Source organism: Aquarana catesbeiana, linkage group LG01 (genome assembly GCF_042186555.1).
Source record: "Aquarana catesbeiana isolate 2022-GZ linkage group LG01, ASM4218655v1, whole genome shotgun sequence".
Taxonomy (NCBI): domain Eukaryota; kingdom Metazoa; phylum Chordata; class Amphibia; order Anura; family Ranidae; genus Aquarana; species Aquarana catesbeiana.
This window is the reverse complement of record NC_133324.1, coordinates 41,513,039-41,539,015: the sequence shown is the minus strand read 5'-3', so window position 1 is coordinate 41,539,015 and position 25,977 is coordinate 41,513,039. Positions and strand designations below refer to the sequence as shown.

At 45.8% G+C, this 25,977-nt stretch overlaps 1 protein-coding gene across 1 annotated transcript in view; it reads left to right on the top strand.

Moving 5' to 3' along the window:
* The window catches only part of LOC141141074 (vomeronasal type-2 receptor 26-like), a 138,619-nt gene that overhangs the window by 70,794 nt on the left and 41,848 nt on the right, over positions 1-25,977 (top strand). Inside the window, exons 3-4 of the mRNA XM_073628807.1 lie at positions 16,745-17,527; positions 18,574-18,807. Coding sequence (XP_073484908.1) covers positions 16,745-17,527; positions 18,574-18,807 — 1,017 coding nt within the window. The remainder of the gene's footprint in view (positions 1-16,744; positions 17,528-18,573; positions 18,808-25,977) is intronic.

Sequence of the window (25,977 nt, the reverse complement as noted above, 5' to 3'; positions counted from 1 at the left end):
TACATTCATACGAGCCACTTATTGTTTTCGTCTGTCTTTTCTCCCTCAGGTCAGTAAAGTTCAGGTTCTATCCTGCACCAGGTTGGACGTTATTTCCCGGGTTGAAAAAAAAAAAACGCTATGTTTGCATCTTCACCAGGGCCAGTCGCATACAAGGGGGACACATAAAAGAAAGAAAAAGAGTAAAGGAATCTTGTTGCACTCATGTCACCACTACTGCAGATGTTCCGAGTTTCGGTCCTAACCAGGACCTCAGTACTAGAGCGTCAGTCAGGGCCTAGTTCATGGGCTTTTCTATCACATCATTCTGCAGAACCCTTTCACTATACCGTTACTTCACATACATCATTGGACGTGATCTCCAGGTGTTAGTTCTGTCACATATGTCTATACATGACACTCTATTTTCGAAGGGCGACCCTTCACCTCGCAGACAAGGTTGCTTGCTGGCAGTGCAAGTGTTAGCAAGCCGAGCACACGTCACCCCCTACAGACCGCAACATTCCTACGTAGGCCGTACCAGACTTCTACTTCTCGCCCCAGTACGCCCTGGGGTTCTGGTCTTCAAGTTTGTGCTCACCACAGACAGGCATCGAGCTATCGGTTATCTGGCCAGTCACTTCCTGGCCCACCTCGGTCGCCATGCACTCTTATGAGTTTTCTAAATTTCCACTCAACATAAGTTCTGCACAACAGAACTCTGTCAGCTCCATCATTCCTTTTTCTGTACTTCTCCCTTTATCCTCCTCTCTGAGTTTTCTCTTTACCACTCCGCTCTCTATCCTATGGCTATGACTCCTCTTAAATATGAGCACCCCACCCCCTTTTGTCTTCTGGCCGGAGCTATGTCGCAGGCTGGCAGCAAGGACTTCACACCCGCCCCTCTGTTACCCCCCCAAGCGGGCTCAGAGCGCGGCTGCCTGCAGTCCCTCAGGGGACGGAACATCCCCAAACTCATAGCTGAGCTGAGTCGCAGGGATATTCCCTTTCCCGCAATGGCCAGGAAGGCAGAGCTTTTCAGGCTCCGCTTCCCACCTTCAGCTGCAGCTGGGCCCAACAGGCATCGATACAATCCATCAACGGGGCCCAGTTGCACTCTTTGGTCTCCCCCTTAGCCGCAACAGTTTGGACGTCCAGACCAGAGTCACACCTTTGAAAGTTCGCCCTCCCTGACCTGGTCATGATCCCGATGACAGCTTCTCCTTCTGCAGGTACACCAGGTCCTGCACCTATCGTACTCCCCACTCATCTTGTCCCGACCAGTGTCAGGGAGGATATATTGGAGGGCAAAGACGTCAATTGACATCCCTGCTTATCTCAGTCTATGACTTAGCTGACAACAAATCGTACACCTGGGGAGATGTCTCAGTGGTTTTCAAGTTGAGAGACCCCAGCCTCAGTCGTAAACTGTCAGCCACTGATTTTGCCTTGGCTTTCAGGATGTTCAGATACGTACTTTGTTCAGCCACCCTCAGCAGGAGGGAGGAGCTGGACTTGTACCTATATGGAGGTTTTGCCTTCTGCGACTACCATCGGTCATTTTCAGCCAAAGCAGCAGCGAGACTTGCCCAGTTCCAGATCAGCTCTGACTGGACCCTTACAGACATGGAACTTTTTTGTCACCACTTCACCCACAAAGCTGACATTTTCGCTCAGTGCCTCACTTGAACCTGTCAACCAGGCCCAGTTTAACAGGGTTATCTATTATCCGGACGATTTTCTGCTCATCGAACACCTGGAGATACCCCCTGGTAGATCTAGACAAGCTAAAAGAGGTCTTCAACAATCTCAATGAACACATAGTGGAAGGCCAACACATTTATTTATTTATTTATTATTTATTTATTTATTTCAGGTACTTATATAGCGCCGTCAATTTACGCAGCGCTTTACATATATATATTATACATTCACATCAGTCCCTATACCCTCAAGGAGCTTACAATCTAAGGTCCCTAACTCACATTCATACCTATACTAGGGCCGATTTAGACAGGATCCAATTAACCTACCAGCATGTCTTTGGAGTGTGGGAGGAAACCGGAGTACCCGGAGGAAACCCACGCAGACACAGGGAGAACATGCAAACTCCAGGCAGGTAGTGTTGTGGTCGGGATTCGAACCAGCGACCCTTCTTACTGCTAGGCGAGAGTGCTACCCACTGCACCACTGTGCCGCCCATTTCATAAGTGTCTCAGGCATCATCATGGATACGCACGCTATGCAGCCTAGCCTGCCTTCTGGCAAATTAGCTCGTGTTAGATCGGTCATTCAGGAGTTTACCCGGTCACAGGAGTGTACTAAAAGACAGCTGCAGTCCTTGATTGGGATGCTCAATTTCGCTATGAGAACTATTCCTCAGGGGCGGTCGTTCATCTCACGTCTTTCTCGCCCGAGTGCAGGACCCGACCAAGTCCTCAGACTAGACCCAGCAGCAATAGCAGACTTGGCTATGTGGGACGAGTTCCTCTTCAACTGGAATGGCATATCAATGTTTTTCCCTCAGTATCATCTCAATTGCCCCAGGTAGTCACAGATGCTGCAGCCTCCACCGGCTTTGCTGCAATTTTTAGCCATCACTGATTCGCCAGACATTGGCCCCCGGAAATCTGCCTGACTGCCTGATTCCTGGTTTCCCTCGAACTTCATCATTGTTCGAGCTGTACCCCATCGTGGCAGCAGCCCAAGTCTGGGGCCACATGTGGACAGGTCAGACAGAGCTCTTCACCACAGACGACAGCTGACAAAATTAATAAGGGTAGACCCAAGTTGCTCCCCATCAGGCCCTTCCTGCACAGGCTGCTGCAATTATCACTACATCACCAAATTTAACAGTTACTGTGAGCATATCCCTGGCAAGTGCAATGCCGCAGCCAATGCACTGTCCGGCTTCAATTTTGTCTCATCCAGCGGGAACCCAGAGCCAGCCCATCATCCACTCCTATCCCACCTTGGTCTCAACTAACGATGGATTAAAGCCACACCTTGCCAATGCAATCCGGCTCATCAACCACTCACTGTCTAGCAACACACTAAAGGCTTATCGCACGGCCTGGAATACCTACCGTAGATTCCTTGCCACGGAACCATAGCAGATGACGTCACTCATGTCCTAGCCTTTATATCTTATTGCCACACACAGCTGGCTCTCGCTCATATCACTATCAGGCTGTACCCGGCCGGTATCCAAGCCACTATGTCCTTCATCTTACGGTCTGCAAAATGCAACAAACCGGACCCGGAGTGGATATCAACTTCTTTCAAACCAGCAACGCCTGGTGTCCAGCAACGATCTTTTGACCATCTGCTCTTTCACCTAACCAGCCAGCCAGTCTCCAGCCCGTTACTGCCTGTTAGGTACCTGGTAGTAGAGCCTGACTTGTAGGAGAAGACCTCTCATACAACGCTGGTTCAGGAGCCACTGGAGTGGGGACAGTGGTCTCGTAAGCTCAGTGGGGTAGGAGTGCCTGTTGAAGTAGAGTCTCTGATGCTGGAGCAGGGTGGAGATCCCTCTAGGGATGGCTGGACTGCAGGTAAGGTGGTAACAGAGAGCAGCAGGCTGGAGCACTGAAGATGCAGAGATCACTGGAGCTGGAGCTGAGGGTGCAACAGCACAGAAGCAAACAGCAGGCACAAGCAGGGTCAGACAGTCCGGGTCAGCAGGTAAACAAGACAGGCAGTAACGGCAGACAGAGGCAGAGTCGGTAGGCAGGCAGAGGTTTGGCAACAATATCCAGTATCAGTTGTTTTTACCTTTGTTATTTATTTTTATTTTCTACAATTTTCTATCAGCCCTTTAACCACTTGCTGACCAGCGCATGCTGATTTACATCGGCAGAATGGCGCTGGTGGGCAAAAGAGTGTACAGGTACGTCCCCTTTAAGAAGCGGTGCTGCGTGTGCATGGACTCCGTGTTCTCTGTGACTGTGGATCCCGTGGACTCGATGTCCGTCGGGTGCCCGCAATCGTGTCACAGAGAGGTAGAACTGGGAGATGCTTTTGTAAAGAAAGCATTTTCCTGTTCTGCCTAGTGACAGGACAGAGATCACTGCTCTCTGTCATCGAGAGCAGTGATCGCTGTCATGTGAGGTGTAGCCACTCCCCCCACAGTTATAATCACTCCCTAGGACACACTTAACCCCTTCACCGCCCCTTAGTAGTTAACCCCTTCACTGTCAGTGTCATTTACGCAGTAATCAATGCATTTTTAAGGTTTAAAGATTTTTATTGAAATATTTCACATAAAAACATACAGTTGCATAATTCAGAATACAATAAATTCCTGATACAGCTACATGCGATTGCTAGCTAAAACTTTACAGTCGATCAGATCAAAAAGGATAAGGCTGAAATTTAGGTAAAAGAGAAGGACACATAAAAGGCTATATAAGGGTAATAATGAACCAAATTAATTACTGAGGAAAATATTAGAAAGTTACCGGAAAATAATCCTAGGAATCATACATCCGGACCTAATATTCAGGACAGGGTAGTCGGAGGGGATCCCACACCGCCCGAGAAGGATACCATGTAAAAGTGTATTTTTGTTTTTGAGGAGAGCCCGCCAGGACCTGCCGGGGCCCACACACACTACCCCTATGGGATCTTCCTGTAGGTGTGATAAGGGTCCTCCCAGCATCCCTCGCTGTCTCCAGTAATGAAAGGTCCAAGAGAGAGGGCAAAACGGTGGTGCCCTCCTCCTCCAGGTCCATATGTAAGAGAAAATTAAAATTAACTAGCGGTGGTGGTATTCCCCTGACATCCCATCCAGCCCTATCCAAGATTTCCCCAACCAATGGGGTTGAGAGATCTAAGTACTTCAAAAAGAGCCTGAGAGGCTAAGAATAACCAGAGAGAGGAAAGAGAGAATGTGGGAGAGGGGAGGACAGAGAAAAAGAAGAGTACAGAGTTGATCAGCTTAGAACATGGGCAGGTCCAGCAGCAGGTCCCGTCCCCAGTATTAGAGCTATATTACAGAACGTGGCCCAAGGTTCCCATATTGCATAGCATTTTTCCATGTTGTCATTCAGCTTAGCTACTATTTGTTCCTGGGCCATTATCCAAGATACCTTTCGTTTACAAGGCTGAAGAGCCACCGTGGTTTTCTTCCAGGCCTTAGCTATAGTGATTTTTGCTCCTAACAGAACAAAGAAAGAGAGGTCCTGTAGATGTTTAGTTAAATCGGGGATGGTGTGGTTGAATAAGGCTATGTAGGGGCTGGGTCCAACTGGTGCCTTTACTAATTTGCTTATAATTTGGAAGATTTTCCGCCAAAAAGTTCTAATGCGTGGACAGGTCCACCAAATATGTATCATAAACCCCACTAGCCTGCAACCCCTAAAGCACAAAGGAGAAGTCCCAGGATAGATCAAGGCTAATTTAGAGGGAACATAGTACCATGTGGACATAACCTTTATATTAGCCTCGATAAGGGAGATGTTGCAAATACCTCTGAAGGAACGTGTCCAGGACCTGAAACAGTCTGTTGGCGGCCACGATCCACCCGTGTCTTCCTCCCAGGCCTTCGCATAGCTCGGCTTGTCCAGTTTCGTCTGTAATGTGTTGTATATTAGAGAGATGCCTCCCTTCAGTTCAGAAAAGTTGGAGACCCAATACTCATAGGGGGTAAATGAGGGAGGTTCTGGTCTAGTGATCCAAATGGCATTTAGGAAGTGAGAGATTTGTGTGTATCTAAATTGTTCCAATTTGGGCATGTCAAGCTTGTGTATACAGTGTGATAATGTAAGGGGGCCAGTTTGGGAAAAGAAGTGGCCTATCCGGTAGAGACCTTTATCTGTCCACCATCGGAAGGCCTGGATATTTAATCCCGGGGGGAATGTAGGGTTATGGAAAATGTGTGATAATGGTTTTAGAGGGGATATGAGAGAGGAGCGTTTGAATAACTTATAATAAATCTCGCTAGTCTATTCGCTAAAATCTTAGTCATAATTTTGATATCATTGTTAATTAACGAGATAGGCCGATAGTTCCCTACTTCACTCGTATCTTTTCCCGGTTTGGGAAACACTGAGATATATGCTGTGTTTAAATCTGTTCCCAGGGTGGAACCTTTCTTGAGAAAGTTAAAAAACTTAGAGAGGTGAGGTGCCAATATAGCACCAATTTTTTTTATAATATCCGGTAGAGAACCCGTCTGGGCCTGGAGAGGACCCAGATTTCAAAGATTTGATCTTGTCTAGTACCTCTGATGGTGAGAACGGGCTATCTAACAGATCCTTATGTTCTGTAGACACTGCGGGTAAATTCAATGAATCAAGGAAACTGTTTTTTGATTCCCCAGATGAGGGGCCACGCGGTTGGTAGAGATCCGAATAGAACCAATGAAACTCCTCCATAATTTTTGTAGGGTTCTGAGATAGGTCTCCCGATTGCAACTTAATTTTGGGGAAGGCTAGTTGGCGAGGTTTAGGGTTAAGTTTGACCGCCAGTTTCGACCCCATCCTTTCTGAGCGTAAAACCACGCCCCAGTCCACCTGAGATGCTTTTCGGCTGCTGTAGTTAAGGACAAATTGAGCAGTGCCCTAACTTTGTCTAGGTTGGCCAGTGAAACAGGAGTGGGATGGAGTTTGTGTGCTTTTGAGAGGGATTGAAATTCTGCTGTTAACTTTATCGTGTCTGCTCTGTGTTCTGCTTTAAGTTGAGCTGACAACTGAATTAGTTTACCCCATATCACAGACTTATGCGCCGCCCATACCGTAGAAGGGGAAACATCCGTCGTAGTGTTTAGACTGAAGTATTCCTTAATTGCATCCTCTATGATAGAGGCTAGTATGGGGTCACTAAGAATTGATTCCTGTAGACGCCAGCGTGGCCGATCACTGTGACCCGAAGGTCTCCGAGCTGTCAAAGTGACCATAGAGTGGTCAGATAAAGGAGTATCTACTATCTGGGATTTTACAAGTAGAGGGACCACATTGGCGCATGTGAAGATGTGGTCTATCCTGGCATATGATCCATGGGGTGCTGAGAAGTGTGTGAAGTCTCTAGCCCGAGGGTTCAATTCCCTCCAGATGTCTATCAAACCCGCCCCCTGAATAAGCTTCACTATTCGGAGACTTTGTTTGGAAGGACGTTTAGGTTTTGACGCACCCGATCTGGATTTGTCCAGGGTAAAGTCAAAGGCTATATTAGAATCCCCTCCCACAAAAATTGTGCCCTTTAGGTGCAGCCCAAGTTTGTGGAGTAGTGTTTCAAAAAAGGCCCTCTGTCCCTTGTTAGGTGTATAATAGGATACAAATGTATAGAGTTCCCCATCTATATTCCCAGAGACCAATAAATATCGGCGGTGAGGGTCTACAACCGTCACTGGTTGAGATAGGTTAATATGTTTAGCAAAACAGATTGCAACCCCTTTTTGTTTTATTGGGTGCTGAGGATAAAAAAAATTGGGGAAAGCATCGGTGAAGGAAAGTGGTCTTATAGGAAATGGGGAAGTGAGTCTCTTGCAGGAGGAGAATATCTGCATGCATAGACTGATAGAGGTGGAACAATTTTCTCCTTTTAATGGGGGAGTTCAGACCCTGTGTGTTATGCGATATAATTTTCAGGGTGGGGGAAATTGTTAGTTGTTCAGGCATACTGTAAGTGAGGTGAGATCCTATTTGTGTGAGTGACCTTACCTGACCAGTGAGATGAAGATACCCGGAGGTTCCTGAGATTGGAGAATGCCGAGAACGCGTGGCCTGGGAGTGAAGGCCAGAGACGGAAGTCGCAACCAACCCATGTGGAGATAAAGAGGGAGGGAGAAAAGAAGGATGAAAGGGAGAAAAGAGAAAACAATGAGTACATTAGACTGAAATAATAAACATTTCTGCATGTAAGTTAACCGTATTAAAATAACCTGGGGGTCCCCAGACCCCCCCCAAACCCCGGGGTAGGATGGTTTTGCCATACCGTACCCTAATCCTGAGAGGTTCGGAGTCCAATCAGTAGGACTACCGATCAAGAAACCGAATGCACTAGCAGTGCGCTAGGTTTCTTTTTTTTATTTTTATTTTTTTAACAACAAGGTTGGTCTTTATTTGAAAAGATGGAAAAATTACATGAATTTGGTGCGAAACAATTGTTTGAGTAGTACATACATATTCACAGAATCATACAGAGATATAACCATATCAGTGCAGTGACACAAAATAGTATGCAACCTGTGTATCCCAGTAGTCACTCAATAATTCCCTTAATTCCTAGTGAAAATGAAAAAAAAAAAAGGGGGGGGGGAGGGGAGGCAGTGGGAAGGGGAAAGGGTAGTAGGGGGAGGGAAGGGGGGGGAGACAGGGGGGGGGAGGGGAGAAGCACACCAAACCTTTCCTGAGAATGACTACTACAATTGCCAGCCTCATCAGCCAGGATCTATGCTATATGTGGGGTCCGTCCATGGCCTCCAAATCCGCTCGTACTTCTTAGGGCACCCTCTGCTCATGTATGTTAACTTATATAACGGTAAAATTGAATTCACAGAGTCCTCCCACGATCGTATCGTGGGGGGCAAATGCGAAGTCCATTTCAACAAAATTTCTTTTTTAGCGTAGAAAAACAATAATGAGATCAGTATCTTAGTATATCTTGGCCTCTGCTCATCATCCTGAATGCCCAGTAGGGCCAACTCTGGTGTCACAGCAATAGACAATTGAAGACGAATATTAATTGCCTCACCCACCTCTGCCCAATACCTTGACAGTCGAGGGCAGGTCCAGAACATGTGAAAAAAGGTACTGTCCGCTGAATGGCACCTTGGACAATTAGGGGAGTGTAGCGGATATATTCCGTGCAATCTCTGGGGCGTGTAGTATACTCTGTGTAAAAACTTAGCTTGGATCAACCTGTCCCTAGATGAGATGACTAACCTAGAGCTATCCTCAAAACATTCCTCCCAGGCCTCTCTATCCAAGCCAGGTAAGTCTGCATTCCATTTATTCCACAGAGCCTCCATTTTTGGTGACTCCTTTTGAATAAGGGTGAAGTACAGTGTAGACATAATCTTATCGAGGGATTCCTGTGCCAGTAATTCCTCAATAGGATCCATTTTAAGATTGGGAGGTAGTGGGAACTGTGCTTTAATTGCATGTCGCAGCTGGTAATACCTAAACTGCATCCAAATTGTAAGGGAAAATTTTCCCACAAGAGCTTGAAATGAGAGAAAAGACCCCCCCTGGAACACGTCTTTTAACATCTTAATGCCATAGCGGGCCCAAAGTTGTGGATCCGGGATAGACCTGAGTTGAGGGAGAGAGGGATTACCCCATAGAGGACAAAAAGGGGACCTCTGATTAGGGCATATAAATCGTCTCCTAGCCACAGCCCACACCCGTAGGGTCACCGCGGTCGGGGACTGTAGTGACTGATACGCTAATGGGCCCCTATACACCAAGTTGCTCAGCTCCGTGAGAGATCCCACTATGGCCGCCTCCAAGCACACCGCCGCATTGGCTCTAGACTGCTGAAACCACCATCGCACTGTAACCAGCACAGCTGCCCAGTAATACACCGATAGACTGGGCAAGGCCAGGCCTCCACTACTCACAGAGAGCTGGAGAGTCTGTCTGGCCAGCTGAGGGGAAGCACCCTTCCATAGAAAGGAGCCAATGCAGCTATCTATCTCCTTAAAAAAGGACAGAGGTAGCCATACGGGGCAATTTCTGAAAAGATATGTAAATTTAGGAAGATAAATCATCTTCAAAATATTAATGCGGCCCAAAAGATTAAGCGGGAGTTTAGCCCATCGTGAACAATGATCTCTAAGGCGCTGAACAACTGGCTGGAGGTTAAGACGTCGGAAGGAGCCCAAGTCCCTTGATATCCTTATTCCTAAATAAGTGAATTCCTCCACCCATTGCAAGGGAGTACGTGTCCCATTCACCCTGGCCTGCACATCCAGGGGGAATAAGGCAGATTTGGCCCAATTAATTCGGATTCCTGAGAATTTCCCAAAATCATCGAAGGCTGCAAGGGCCGCATCCAACGAAGAATCAGCATCCTGCAGGTACAGTAAAGTGTCATCCGCATATAAGGATATTTTCTCCTCCAAAGGGCCGACCCGTAGACCAACTATCTGGTCCGAATTCCTGATCAGGACCGCCAGCGGCTCCAGCGCCAGAGCAAATAGGCTGGGTGATAAGGGACACCCTTGACGGGTCCCCCCTTGAAGGAGAAAATAATCTGATAGGGCGCTATTTATTCGTATCCTAGCCCTAGGGGCTCGATACAACATACTCAGCCAGTGGAGAAATTTGGGACCAAACCCAAATCTTTTCAATACCTCCCAAAGATAGCCCCACTCCGCGTCCAGAGAGGCTATGACTCTTGTTCCTGTGTTACTATGAGAGGCAGACAGGTTAAGGAATAAGCGACGGATATTAATATAGGTGCCCTTGCCCACCATGAACCCTGTCTGGTCTGCATGGACAAGATCATCCATGACCTTTCTGAGTCTGGTGGCTAGTATTTTTGCCAACAGTTTTGCATCCGCATTAATTAGCGAAATCGGCCTGTAGGAGGCGCAGTCCTCTGGATCCTTGCCAGGCTTGGGCACCAGCACCACTATCGCATCGTACATTGAATCAGGTAAACAGCCCGAAGCCGCAAATTGCTTCAGCATTACCAGAAACCTGGGTGCCAGCAATTCCTGATACGTGGAGTAGAATTCTATAGGAATCCCATCTGGTCCCGGGGCCTTCCCAGACTGCATAGACCCCAACGCCTCCTGCACCTCCTCCAATGAAATATCTTCCTCCAATTCCTCACCTTTTTTCCGCCGCAAGGGTAGGAAGTTGTATCTGGTCTAAGTATTGAGATAGCTCTGAATCACTATAGGAGACTCTAGAGGCATATAGGGTCTGATAAAATCTTAGGAACTGCTCATTTATATCTGCTTGTAACGTCAGAAGACGATCCTCGGGTCCCCTCAGACGCCCTATGTGAGTCACTAGATGCTGTCCCCTGGCTAGCCAGGCCAATAGCCTGCCATTTTTGTCCCCGTACTCGAACACCCTCTGGGCACTATCAATCATCGATTTCTTAGTAAGATCCAATCTGAGCAAGGATAAGTCCCTCAGCACGTCCTGCCAGGCTATGTATCTATTCTGTACCGGGTCTCTCACAAACTCCGCTTCGCACAGCTTTGCCTGCTCCTCCAGTTGCGGCAGAGACTGCACGGATTGCCTTTTCTGCTGAGCGATCCTTTTAATGTACTCCCCCCTAAGGCATGCCTTAAAGGAGTCCCACAATATTCTAGGGTTCACCGATTCTGTGTTGTCTATCCAAAAATTGCAAAGTGCCTCAGGCATTGCCTCCTGAATCTCCGGATCTGCAATCCACCCCCCGGATAACCTCCATACTCGTTCTCCCACCTCCCCCGAAGTTCTAATGGTAACTGATAGTGGAGCGTGATCGGAGATACCTCTAGACAGGATCTCCGCAGATATCACTCTCCGCATCATTGCTGAAGAGGCAAAAGCCAAATCTATGCACGACATAGTCCAGTAGGACGTAGAGAGGCAGGTATATTCCCTGTCCGAGGGATGAAAATGCCTCCATACATCAGACATTTGAAAGGAGGCAGCCCACTGAGACAAACCATACTGTGGGGAGCCAGAGGCATGAAGCCTATCCAGTTCCCTGGACGGCACCAAATTAAAGTCTCCTAACAATATCACGTTTTCTACATTATACAGCGTGATCTGTTGCATCAGTCTATGAAGTACATCAATATCCGCAGGGGGGGCAGGTAGATCCCAACAATCACATAGGGGGTCTCAGAAATCAGTGCGTGAATAATAACATAACGACCGCCAGGGTCTAATTTAACCTCTTCTAACTGAAAGGGAAGGGAATGATGGATCAAGACACTGACCCCCCTGGCATAATTAGAATAAGGAGCGTGATAATGAGCACCAACCCATGCCCTCTTTAGACACATGACCCTTGATCCCATCAGGTGGGTTTCCTGCAATATGCAGATCTGTGGGTGAATTTTCTTCAAGTAGTTAAGTACTAAGGAGTGTTTAATAGCTGAGTTTAGCCCCCGTACGTTCCATGAAACTATTAAACATTCAGCCATATGAAGATTTTACAATGACCGATCGAGGGAAGAGCTCTGATCTCCTCGGCGTCCCTGGACCAGGGGGAGCAGGCCACTCCCCCAGGTACAGCAGAGTCCAACAGAATGCTTCCTCCCTCGAGTAGTATGCTTTCCACACCAACGCCATTATGGGCGAATATCCCCTGTCATAGACCACCTTGACCTTAACAATAAAACAAGGAAAACAAGAAACAAAAAAAAGAACATAACCTTGTGCAACACCGGTTGCTCCCCCCTCCCCCCACCCCGCGCAACTCGAAACAGTGAGCTGCACTTGGATCCCATAACCCCACAGTCCGAAGACTATAAACCGCACAGGTTGGGGACGTGTGCTCAAACCAGAACAGAGTCTAGACTGCTGCGACCTCTGAAGCTCTTAGTAGTAAAAAAACAAAAACAAAGTCGAGCTAGCAGCGTGGAGTGAAAAATAGAAAAATAAAAAAAAGAGGGGAAATGAACATGTTCTTGTAGAGCCAGAACACAGCAAGGTGGCTGCTTACGCCTGCCAAGCAGGGGCACACACTTAAAAGTCAGTTGCGGGAACGAAACAGTACCTCGGAAGTCTCCGTAGCAGGACAAATATCTACCGCAGGATATCCTAATGTAAACAGTCTACCTCAGAGACAGGCAAGTATAGTAAGCCTCGGGCACAATATTCAGGGAATACATGACCGTTTATACACCTTATAATCGTTATCTTCAATCTTATCAGCACTCAGTTGGTAGATGCACAGTCATATATTCTTGAAGTATAACACCCTAAGGGGCTTACCCACATCCGCGGCAGCTAGAAAAAGAAGAATAGCAGATGCGCCTTACCCCATGAGGGATATCTTCATCTCGGCGGCAGCGTTTCCAGCCATGCAGCAGCATATTTGGGAACAGTAAAGAAACGCACGGTCTCTCCATCCACCACCCTCAGCTTGGCCAGAAACATAACACTGTACTTGATTCCCTTCGCGCGCAGAGCTGCTTTCACACTGTCAAATGACCGGCGCTGTCTCTGAGTTTCCATCGTGTAATCCGGGAATATTAATAGCTTGCCATTGCGGTAAGGGAGAACTCCGGCCACTCGGGCAGCCCTAAGTATCTCGTCACGATCCCTGAAGTTCAGGAGCCGCAGTATGAGTGTGCGGGGTGGGGTTCCCTCCGGCCCCGGTCTAGGCGGAACACGATGGGCCTGCTCCACTGCAAAGTACGGGGAGAGCTGGGCCGCCGGTAACAGGGAGCGCAGGAGTTCCTCAGTGAACAATGCGGGGGACCTTCCCTCCACCCCCTCCGGGAGGCCTACGATCCGCAGATTGTTCCGGCGGCTTCTATTCTCGGTGTCCTCCGCTCTGTATTCCAACGCCCGAACTTTAGTTTGTAGAGTTCTGATGGATGCTGCATGGTCGGTAACAGTATCCTCCACCTCCCCCACGCGCCTCTCTGTTTCTGCTACACGGGACCGGATTTTATCCAGATCTTGTCGAATTAAGCCCACATCTAACTGTACCTCTTCGATGTGAGGGCGGTTTGACAAGAGCTAATAGCTGCCATGACTTCTGGTATTCCCGGAGCTGCATGAGGTGAGTCCTCCTCGTGGTCAGTTTGAGACGCCATATTGTGAAGGCATGCAGGGGAAGCAGTGCCGCAATGAACCGAGACGGATTCCTCCAAGGCCTCCGGGGGAAATTTCAGCTTCTTACCCCGCTTCTGACTCCCAAAGGATTTAGAAGGCATTCAAGTGCACCAGGATCGTGCCGATCCACGCAGTCACAATGTGCGGATAGATTAGTCGGATCACACTCCAGGAGAGCTCAGGAAAACACGTCCGCTCAGTCCGCCATCTTGGCCACGCCCCGCACTAGGTTTCTACTTGAGGTGCATTTGTAACACCGCTGCCCTGCCACCTAAAGAGTAACACAACTGGAGACTGTAAAATAGTCTAACATTGCATAAAAGAACCGAGCATTCCCACTATTATAAAAGAAAACAGAAGCAGACTGCCAATAGCTGGGCGCTGCTCACTAAATCCCACTCTCTTCCTGGGACCCCCTTCCCCCAAACCCTGGGGCCCGGGAGGACCGATAAACACATATCCTCGGGGTGATCATAGACTAAAGAATTATAAGGTCTGCCAGCCGTGAAGAGAAAGTGGGAGGATACACTGCATCGCCTGGGCCCTGGGCCTACAGGGCGGTCCAGTGTAAACCGTGAGCTGGGATAATAAGCCTAACCCTTACTTAAAACTAATCAGGATATCAAAAAAATTGTCCACATAATATAAGCACTGATGAGGTCATATAGAGAGCCTTAAAGCTCCCAGAGATGAAAAATGTAACATAAACAAACCCTTCAACAAAAACCGGAGGTATTTAGGCAAAATAACCCCCTTGTCTCTGACCCAGTCCGACGCAGTTGTGGGAGCTGTATATCTCTGACCTGGGTAAACATGAATAAAGGTATGAACATTAACTAATACCAAAACAGTCAAACCCTTAATGCGGGAGATCTCCAAAGTGGGACCAATGGAGAGCCAAGAGAGACTCTGCAGTTCCGAAAATGACACAAGGAGAATTCCGGATCAGAGCCCTGATCCTTGGCTATTGCAGGACATCATGGGGGAAGATTTTCCTTTGAACGCTTAGAGCTTTGCTTCAGCCAGGTAGGTTGTAACGGGCTTGCAGGTGGGGGTCGTTTCGTAGACGAAGTGGAGCTCCTGCTGTTCTGGGAGGGCGATGGTTCCAGGGGGATCAGGCCCAAACGAAGAAGAAGGTGTTCTCCCTCTGCGAAGGAAGAGAAGCCATAGTTTTTGTTTCTGTAGGAGAAATTCAGACATAGAGGGAAGGACCATCGGTACAATATTTGAGGGAGTGTCTTTTTTTGAACTGTGTATGGCGATAAGTCCGCGAAGATCTGAATCCTATGACCCAGCAAGTTAAGGTTGTCTGCGCCCCTGGATCTCCTCATTACTTCCTCCTTCACAGAGTAGAAATGGAGCTTAACGATAATGTCTCTGGGGAGACCATCCGAGCGAGGGGGTCGCAGGGCCCTGTGAGCTCTATCGAGTTCCAGGCGGTGCTCTGTAATATCAGGAATGAGGTTTCGCAGCAGAGTTTTCACACAATTGTGAACCTCTTTTTCGGATTCGGGGAGCCCGCGGATGCGAAAGTTATAGCATCTCGACCTGTTCTCGAGGTCATCGATTTTCGCAAACGCTGTTTCCAGTTGTTCCTGCATATCCTGAATCCTCGCTCAGTTTTGATTTATGCGTGACACCGCCTGGTCCGCTTTCTTTTCAATAGTGTCTATTCTTTGCCCTATTTGTTGCAGATCTGCATGAATGGATGCTGTGATTTGGGTTGCATTTAGGGCTAAACTTTTGGAGAGTAGCTGGGAGAAGGCCTCCATCATTGAGGGGAAGTCTGTAGGTGCAGGAATGGCCACAGCTGTCTCTGATACAGACAATAGAAGCCCTGTATGGGGATCCATTATAGGAGTGGATGGGAGACCCGGACACATCCTGCCCAAAAGAGACTCAGTAGATGAAGGAGATGTGGCCAGAGGCAGCGGCGGAAAGTCCATACCTGGGGACAGAGGAGGCTGATTGTCCTGGTCAGCTATGGAGACTTCTGTGCTCTCTGTGCTGAGCGTGCCTCGTGGGACTGCCGCCATCTTGGCATAACTGGCCGGGATGCCGGCCGCCTTCATCTGTCCCTCTAAGCTCCTCCGGACGTGAGCCGTTATGGTCGGGCGATGCCTGGGGGTCTCCCCCACTAATGTGTCCCGGCTGTGCGGTTCGGGTATGCTCAGGGCACTCTGGTGGCTATTACGGGGCCGCGGTGCAGCGGAGCTCTAACAGTCGGTGGCCATCTTCGGAGCTGCCGCGCATGCGCCTCATCAATGCATTTTTATAGCACCAATCGCTGTATAAATGACAAAATAGTCAAAATAGTGTCAAAAGTGTTTGATCTGTCCGCCATAATGTCTCAGTCCTGATAAAAATCGCAGATCACCACCATTACTAATAAAAAAAATTAAAAATAAAAATGCCATAAAACTATCCCCTATTTTCTAGACGCTAAAAATTTTGCACAAACCAATCAATATACGCTTATTGCAGTTTTTTTTTCTCCCAAAAATATGTAGAAGAATACATATCGGCCTACACCTGAGGAAAAAATGTTTTTTTATATATATATTTTTGAGGGATATTTATTATAGCAAAAAGTAAAAAATATTGCGTTTTTTCAAAATTGTCGCTCTTTTTTTTGTTTACAGCGCAAAAAATAAAAACCGCAGAGGCGATCAAATACCACTACAAGAAATCTCTATTTGTGGGAAACAAAGGAGCAGCAGGAGGAAGTAGAACCTGTATAGGAGGAGTGGGAGGGGCAGCATATACTGGAACAGATCCCCCGTATTTTCATCCAGCAGCCGCAGAATGCCGACGGGAAGGAAAGGAGGAGAAGCAGTCTTTCAGAGGCTGCAGAGGGAAAATACCAGGATCTGTTCCACTGAATGCTAAAGTGTAAAACCTAAGGCAAAAAGAAGGCCTCACGGTCCCCTAGAGCATAGGCAGGGTCACCATTGCGACCATCAAAGCTCCACCAGCGCCACACCCCATTCTGATGCCCTGTTAACGGTTAACCCTCCTCCTTTCAGATCAGCTATGGAGCCACCGATTACTCATTAAGTGACAGACTCCTTTACCCGCATGTTTTCAGGACCGTTCAGAATGATTATGTCTATTATTTAGCAATTGCCAAACTAGTGAAACACTTTGGCTGGAATTGGGTTGGAATACTTTTTTCAGACAATGATACCGGAAAGAATGAAGTGCAAATTCTGAAGAGAAATTTGGCTTTCCAGGAGATTTGTGTGGCTTTTGAAAAAAGAATGACTGTGAATTCCGCTGCAATGGATCAGTGGAGAGACACACTTAGTAAAGTGCATTGTAAAGTTTTAATACTTTGTGGTTCCTTCACAAGCAATGCTCAGGGATACCTTTATAAATACTATCAGTTCAATGTAAACAATATGATTATCCTTCCCCCAGGCTGGACTTCAGGTGAAATCAAGAAGATAACCTTTTGCACAAGTTTTATAACAAGTTTGTCTTTACAGTTGAATGATCCGCAAATTCTTATTGATGAAAGTCCGTTTGATGACAATCTATTGTCAAGACATTCACAAATTGAACAGCTGATAGATGATCTGATCATTACATTTTACAATATAACATCAACTCAAAATGGGAAAAATATTTATTTCCAAAACGTCACTATTTTTAGTCAGAGTTTCCTAAGAGCCCTTTTTTCACAAATTAAAGGAAGTATGCTTTGCGAAGAATCTCTACGAGTGTATATTGCAGTAGAAGCTATGGCTGAAGCTATACATTTTTTCATCAAGTTTAATCACAGTTTTAATATTAACAGATTTAAGCAGGTAAAACAGTATAGTGCAATAGTCTGTAAATTATTTAACGAAAATCCATAAAATCGAAATGATAACTAACTAATAATAACTAACTATTAAATTATAGGTATTGGAATTTCCTTTCAAATTTGGCTGTTAGTGAATGTAACAAATACAAATTTATCTGAAGTTACGAATGATTCAAAATAAAGAATGCTGCATCTAAACCAATGGAACAAAACTAAATATTAATTAATAATACGTTTTTTATTATTATTATTATTATTATTATTATTATTATTTATTATTATTAATTTATTATGTTCCATTCTTTTAGATATGGCATTCATTATAATGGATAATTTATAACTTCGGATAAATTCGTAAATTTGAAATTTAATTGATAGTAACAGTTAAGTTATTATTTCAGGTTTTTACATTTTCTGTGTTTTGTTCTTTTTTTTTGGATTTTTGTTCTTTTGAATTTTTGGACTTTCATTCTAATATTTAGAATTACGAATTTTCGAATTTCCGGATTTTTGACTTCCAAATTTCCAAATTTTTGAATTTCGTAAATTCGGAAATTTTGAAATTCAAAAATTTGAACATTCAGAAATTTGAATTTTCACATTTCTGAATCTCCAAAATTTTTTGCGCTGTAAACAATTTTCGAATTTCCGAATTTTTGACTTTTTGAATTTTTGAATTTTCAAATTTCCGAATTTTAGTATTTTCGAATATTCTGAAAAATTTGGAAATTCGGATATTTCATAAATAATGAAGTTGTCTAAATTTGTTGAAAAACAAATTCAGAACTAAATAAATTGCACATGTCCAGTATGTCTAGTACGTAATAGAAACAGAAAAAGTTTATAACAAAAAAAAAAAATTATATATATATATATATATAATTTTTTTTTTTTTTGTTATAAACTTTTTCTGTTTCTATATTTATATATATATATAAATAAATTATATTGCATTGATAAAGGGAGATGGAGAAACAAGGTAAAGCAACATATAAATTGTTTTACCTTTAACAGCTTTAACTTATTTGAGCTTTTTCTGTCCTCCAGCTGCATAAATATGTGAAACTAATAAAAAATCCATATAAGACGGCAGACAGAATGACCTTCTTTGATGAAAATGGTGAATTTCCATTCCACTACCAAATAGTAAATTGGGTGAAGTCTTACAACCACATTAGAATAAAGTCTACTGATGTTGGTTCATACACACCATGGGCTAAAGAAGAAGATCAACTTCATATTGACCCCACCAAAATAACATGGGTTGAAGACAATAATACGGTGAGGAGTAGAACATGTGGCTCACACTTTTCATGACATTGGCCATCCATTCACGACAGATGTGTAACAATTAGGGATGAGCCAAACACCCCCCGGTTCGGTTCGCACCAGAACATACTGAACAGGCAAAAAATTTGGAAGAACACACGAACACCGTTAAAGTCTATGGGACACGAACATGAAAAATCAAAAGTGCTCATTTTAAAGGCTTATATGCAACTTATTGTCATAAAAAGTGTTTGGGGACCCGGGTCCTGCCCCAGGGGACATATATCAATGCAATTTTTTTTTTTTTTTAAAGGCCATTTTTTGGGAGCAGTGATTTTCTTTTTTTTTTAAAAATTAAATATTCCTTTAAATATCAGGCCTGGGGGGTGTTTATAGTATGCCTGTAAAGTGGCACAGTTTTTCCGTGTTTAAAACAGTACCACAGCTTAATGACATTTCTAAAGGAAAAATAGTCATTTAAAACTGATCATGGCTATAATGAATTGTCGGGTCTCGGCAGATAAAACTCATTGAAAAAAAGGACATGGGTCCCCCCCCAGTCCATTACCAGGCCCTTCGGGTCTGGTATGAATATTAAGGGGAACCCTGAACCAAAATTTTAAAAAAAATTGTGTGGGATCCCCCTAAAATCCATACCAGGCCCTTCAGGTCTGAAATGGAAATTAAGGGGAACCCTGTGCCAAATTTAAAAAAAAAATGGCGTAGGGGTCCCCCCAAAATCCATACCAGACCTTTATTCAAGCACGCAACCTGGCAGGCCACAGGAAAAGAGGGGGGATGAGAGAGTGCCCCCCTCCTGAACCTTACCAGGCCACATGCCCTCAACATGGGGAGGGTGCTTTGGGGTAGCCTCCCAAAGCACCTTGTCTCCATGTTGCTGGGGACAAGGGCCTCATCCCCACAACCCTTGCCTGGTAAACGGGTGATCCTGCCCCCCTCTGATGCCACAGGGGCTTCCCCGTCACTTTCCTGTGGTGTCAGAGGGGGGTGGGGTCACCCGTTTACATCATCGGGTGGCCCTGCCCTCAGCTATATAAGAACTGTCACCCAGAAAAGCATCAGTTGGCGGGAGCCTCCCATGGAGGCGGAACGGTTGCGGCTTTTTTTTTCTTTTTCGGTCCATCGGGCGGCGTGGATTTACATTGCGGGACATTTTTATAATTTTATTTTTTAATAAAGGACTTGTCCCAAGCTGTCTCTTGTCTTTTTTACTATTTTTGACACTTTTTTTGTGAAATGGTCCCTACCATTTACCCCATTACCAATTCACATGGAGGAGCGTGATCTGGGGTTCCCTTTGTTAAAGGGGGCTTCCAACATCCGGTTCCGGTGCCACATGAGGAGGAGGTAGATATCCCCAGCTCCCGCAGCCCTCCTCACAAAATCATCTTCTAACCTGGCCACTGCTTCGGGGAGACCCCCCTCCACCCCTGCTATCTTGGTGGCACACATGGATTGCTTTGTAGAGCGATCGTATGCCCAAGCGGTATCCTCCGCGATACCCCCCCCCCCCGTGGGAGAGACGGTGGCAGACACAGCCAAGATGGCGGCCGCACCATGCTTGCCAGAAATGTGCAGACTCAGCCACAGCCTCCCTCAGCCCCAAAACCGACAGCTACAGATCCTGCCTCCCCTGCTGGCATAGCACAAGCAGTGGTAATGCAGCAGTACACAGAGGACTGGAACAGCTCCATATAGAGCTGCAGGTGCAGACACAGAAACTCACACATGTGGAGGAAAGGATCTCCTCCTTAGAAGATGAATCCACAGCCACCTCTGCTATGATTGCATGCATAACTGCCACAAACAGGGATATTTGGAACAAACTCGACGATTTGGAAAATCATTTGAGAAGGAACAATATGCGCATAAGTGGGCTGCCAGAATCAGTATCCACTCCCCAACTCATGAATATCTGCGCAAAAATCATCCCTCAGCAACTGGGCCTGCACTATTGAACGGGCACAACGTATTGGTCATACTCAGAAAGCCAAGCCAAACCTCCATCACTTAGTTAAGTACCTTAACTATGCTGATAAGAATGCCATCATGCAGAAATTCCGCCGTACGCACTCCCTATGGATGGCACAAAACTGGTGCTCTTTGCGGACTACTCTATGGAGGTGATGAAACAACGTAAAGTGTTCTCGCCGATCTGCTCAACTCTGCACAGCAACCAAATCCAGTTCTCTCTAGCTTACCCAGCTATCCTCCGCATCCAAACGCCTGAAGGCAAACGCCTCACTTTCACCACACCAGATGAAGCAGAAAACAACATAAATGCCCTGGGCACCGAGATTGAACACAGTAACTCTGCAGAGGGCTCATCATCAACAACAGCGGCCTCTCCAATCGCACCATCTAAACATCAACGCAGCCCGACCAAGCCTCGATATAAACACAGTCTCTTCACCCACCAGGAGGACCACTCTGGGAATCGCTGAAGGGCCTCAGACACTCACCATCACCAGCTGTGCATGGAAGACGGGTAGTATTACCCCCCCCCTTTTTTTTTTTTTCTCTTTTTTTTGTTTTTTTTTTTACTTTTTCCTGACTGAACTTTCTGATGCAGTCACTGTGTCAGCCTGTTTCTCAACTTTTATGTGATTCTTAGTTTGCTGTTTCTGTTACCATTAAGGTCCTATGTTATCCACTTTTGGGGTCACTCTAGAGGCTCCTGTTGCTAGTCAAATCCATCACCTCTTTGAGGAATAGACCCACAAGATGAGCCCTCACTCATCTGAACCTACCCTATCGTCCAGCTCTGATATGCTCCTTCCCTAATCTTCACTCCTCTGACTATCCTTCCCTGCTGTCCATTACCCATTCCCCTCCTTTCCTCCATCCCCTCACTCCCCATAGCCCACATCTTGTCCCTAGGAGAGGAGCTAGCGGCAGGAGATATGATAGGTAGTTGAACCTCATGTGGAAAAAAGTGGAGTCTACAATATATGTTAAGTGTTTATTTAACCAAAAATCTGCTATGTTACTGTTCTTTCTTTAATTTAGATGATGTAAAACTCATGTTTACCTGTTTTGTACCTATACCCTCAGGAGACCTACAATACTTTGGTGCCTCTCAGACGGATGATACAGTGCATGCAGGGAGACTCCATTGCAAGCCTCCAACCCAATACATTTCTCATTTCCAGACATGGCCTCTTCAACCGATGGGAATCACCTAAAGATTGTTTCATGGAACGTTAAAGGGCTTCGCTCTCCAAGTAAGCGCATGTCAATCCTTAGACATTTGAAGCATCTCCGGAAGGATGTGGCTTTGCTTCAGGAGACAGATGATCTAACTCGCCTCCGAAAACTGTGGGTGGGCTCTGTCTATGGCTCACCAGCAATTGGCCGTAAGGCTGGAGTAGCCATATTACTACACAAAAACCTGCGACATACTATTTGAGATGTCAAAATTGATTTGACAGGCCGCAAACTGACCTTATACATGACATTAGACAACAAACAAGTTTCTATCACCAACATTTATGCTCCTAACTCTCCAGACACTTCCTTTTTCCGAGACATGGTGCAGTGGGTACTAACTGCCCCTGAGACACTACACTTAGTGGGTGGAGACTTCAACTCTGTTATGTCCACACTGGTAGATTGTACGAGTGACCCAACACACAGACCGCGTACATCTCTCCCCCTACACCTGACTCTACCCTTCTAGCACAATCCATCGCTTCCATGCATTTTGTTGACATATGGCATTTATACTGGCAAGAATATACTTTTTTTTCACCCCCGCATAACTCCTTTTCTCGCATCGATTACTTTTTTGCCTCCCCTGCTTTACTGTCCACACTACGTGATCCAGAAATAAATGACGCCAGAATTTCAGACCACAGCCCCATCGCTATATACACATGACTCATAAGCCCTTATTTGCCTCCCCCACGTTTCCTTCATACCTGGCGGACAATGAAGACTTCCGCCACGTATTGTATGAAGCAGGGGAAGAATACAATTCCACAAACGGAGCCCACATCACTGAACCAGACCTCTTTTGGGAAGCTGGCAAAGCTTTACTGCAGGGGAAAATCATTTCCTATACCACTGAATTTAAAAAACAGGCCAGTCAACAATATAGGCAAGCCAGCAAAGCTTTACGCTTGGCTCACGAGCGACTAATACTAAACCGTACCTCTGATAACATACAGGCGTGGCTCCAGGCTAAACGTACTTTTGACCTTTGGGCAGAGCAACAGGAAGCAACCAAAACATCGTACTCTACTCTACATTTCCACAACTTTGGTTACAAGGCAGGCAAACTACTGGCTAAACTATGTTCGGGACCAAGACATCCCACCCATATCTCTACCCTGAGAAATGCAGCCAGCTCCCTGGTTATCTCACCTGCTCAAATTAGCAACCTACTTGCAGAGTACTACACAAATCTATATACAGCTGACCTAACTGACCAACCTACAGCAGAAGCTCTGCTAGCCAAGATACGTCTGCCCAAACTTTAAATTACCCAATTAGAGGCGCTCAATGCTCTTATCACTACTGACAACATCTGGCTGATGATCAAATCCATGGCGTCAGCCAAAGCCCCAGGCCCAGACGGTTATACGGCTGAATTTTTCAAATTAACAAGCGACTTTATCCCTGACACCCTAAAACATGTTACGCAGTCATGTGGGATGGGGCCCCTATCTCCCTACAGGGACGCAGGCACACATTAAACTGATATCCAAGAAAGGTAAGGATCCTCTACTACCGGGCTCGTACCGCCCAATTTTCACTAATTAAATCTTATCTAAAATGATCGTGTCACACATAGCTCCGATACTCCCCTCTTTACTACACCCAGCCCAATCCAGCTTTGTTCCAGGACCCTCAGCCACCCTGAACATTCTCAAGGTTTTGATGGCTTTAGAATACGCTAAAACACACCCTAATCTAGATGTCGCTATTATGTCACTTGATGCTGATAAAGCCTTCGCTAACATCAGTTTGTCCTGGCTTTTCAGCGTAATGGAGCAATTCGCTTTTTCGGGTCCAATTATGCGATTTTTTTTTTTTTTTATACAAATGTATGCTTCACCAACTGCGTGCCTTGTCACCCCTGACTTTACCTCTGACACGATCCCCTTATCAAAGGGAATGAGGCAGGGATGCCCCCTTTCCCCTTTGCTGTTCAACATTGCAATTGAACTCCTATCTAGAATACTCAATTCCTCTAACAGGGTTAGTGGCATCACCTTGGGTAACCAAATTCTCCGTTCCGCTCTGTTCGCGGATGACATGCTGATATTCTCTACCAATCCCCTATCCGACTTTGACAGACTCCAAGAACTTTTTGCAGCCTTCCAACTATGCTCTGGCTTTCTAATAAATTTTGACAAAAGCAAAATTATAGCACTCCACCCACGCCTAGCTATTACATGGAGACATCTATCATCGCTTGCCCTGGCAACCCAACATATCACATACCTGGGTATTCGTGTAGGACTTGAGCCCTCTTCTCTATATCTACTCAACTATTCCCCCTTAATAACCAAAATTGTGAAAGAGTTGGAAGCTTGGGGGGCCCTCCCTCTCTCGCTCTTTGGGAGATGCCACCTTTTTAAAATGGTGTCATTTACACACCTGCTCTATCCAATGCAGACCATACCTTTTTTACTGAGACACTCTGATGTACAAAAAAATCCAGAGAGTGTTAACTGCTTTTCTATGGTCTCCCAAAAAACCACGCATTGCGCTACAAAAATTATGTCTCCCAAAAGGGTGAAGGCGGGGCAGGACTACCCAATATACCTTTTTATAACCTTTCATGCCTACTTATACAGGGCCTAGATTGGCTGGCAAGTCTAAATACTCCAATACTGTACTGTATTGATGCTATGGCCTCCCCATATGCCCTTTCAGCCATCCTTCACTCTAATCCTAATACTCTGCCACCTCACCTCAAGACAAGTGTGCTTTTCAGGGATACAGTCATCGCCTGGAGAGAGGTCAGGAAATTACTTGGACTACCTTCTAGTATCTCACGCCACCTACCAATCCAAGGGAACCCTATGTTCCTCCCATCCACTCTGCACAAAGCTTTTAGTCAATGGCAAGTCAAGGGCCTCATGAGAATAACCTCCATATACCATGACAAACCCGGTGAATTTAAACCTTTCCAAACCTTGATGCGAGAATTCTCACTGCCACCGACACATATTTTTTTCTACCATCAACTCACTGAATATCTAAGGTCTTGTTGTGGACCTAAGTCCGATCCCCTTCAAATGTCCTTCATTGACACTGTACTTCAGAGAGATGACTATTCCATCTCCAGTATCTACTCCTACCTCATCCAACACCAATCAAAAAAATACCATCTCGAACCATTCCAAAAATGGTCTAACATAATGGATGACAACGATCTGGCAGAAAAATCCTTGAGGGATATAGACATATTCACAAACGTACTGCCTCAGAAACATGGCGTGAAACACACAATTTAAGATCATTCACAGGGCTTACCTCCTGTTCCGCTTCAACAAGGTGGACCTAACTCAAGCGCAATGCCCCTGGTGCTCCCTACCTCGCCCCACACTGCTCCACCATCTCTGGCAATGTACAGCTATCACTACCTACTGGACTTCTGTGATGGCCTATATCAGCAAAATCAATATAACACAGATACCGAAAGACTGTCTTCTATGCCTGTTTGTTACACCACCATCATCCTCTTCATCAGTAATAGGCCTACTAAATATTCCACAATGGGCTCATCTACTGTATGTCTTTTGGTTGCCCGCAGGACTATTATATCTCACTGGATCACATCGACACCACCCAATCTGCCGGCGGTGAAAAAAGCTATGACATCACTCATTTACTTGGAGAGATTGGACACTATTACACTGAACTTTCATTCTACTTCACGCTTCTTCAAGAGATGGCGAAAATATATGGAGGCCACATTCACTCAAAAAACAATACAAGACATAATGCAACCATTCCATTTCACAGACTGGTACTTAAAGAAGAATCTTACCAATTCACTTGGCAACCTCAAAATATCCAATGTTTCTGACCCCTGTGCTTTTCTACTGCCATAGGACAACCGCAATTCCACAATGCTCTTTGACATCCAGAACTCTCTTCTGTCTAAAGTCAGTCTCATCGTTCAGTTTCACTGCTATAACTAGACCA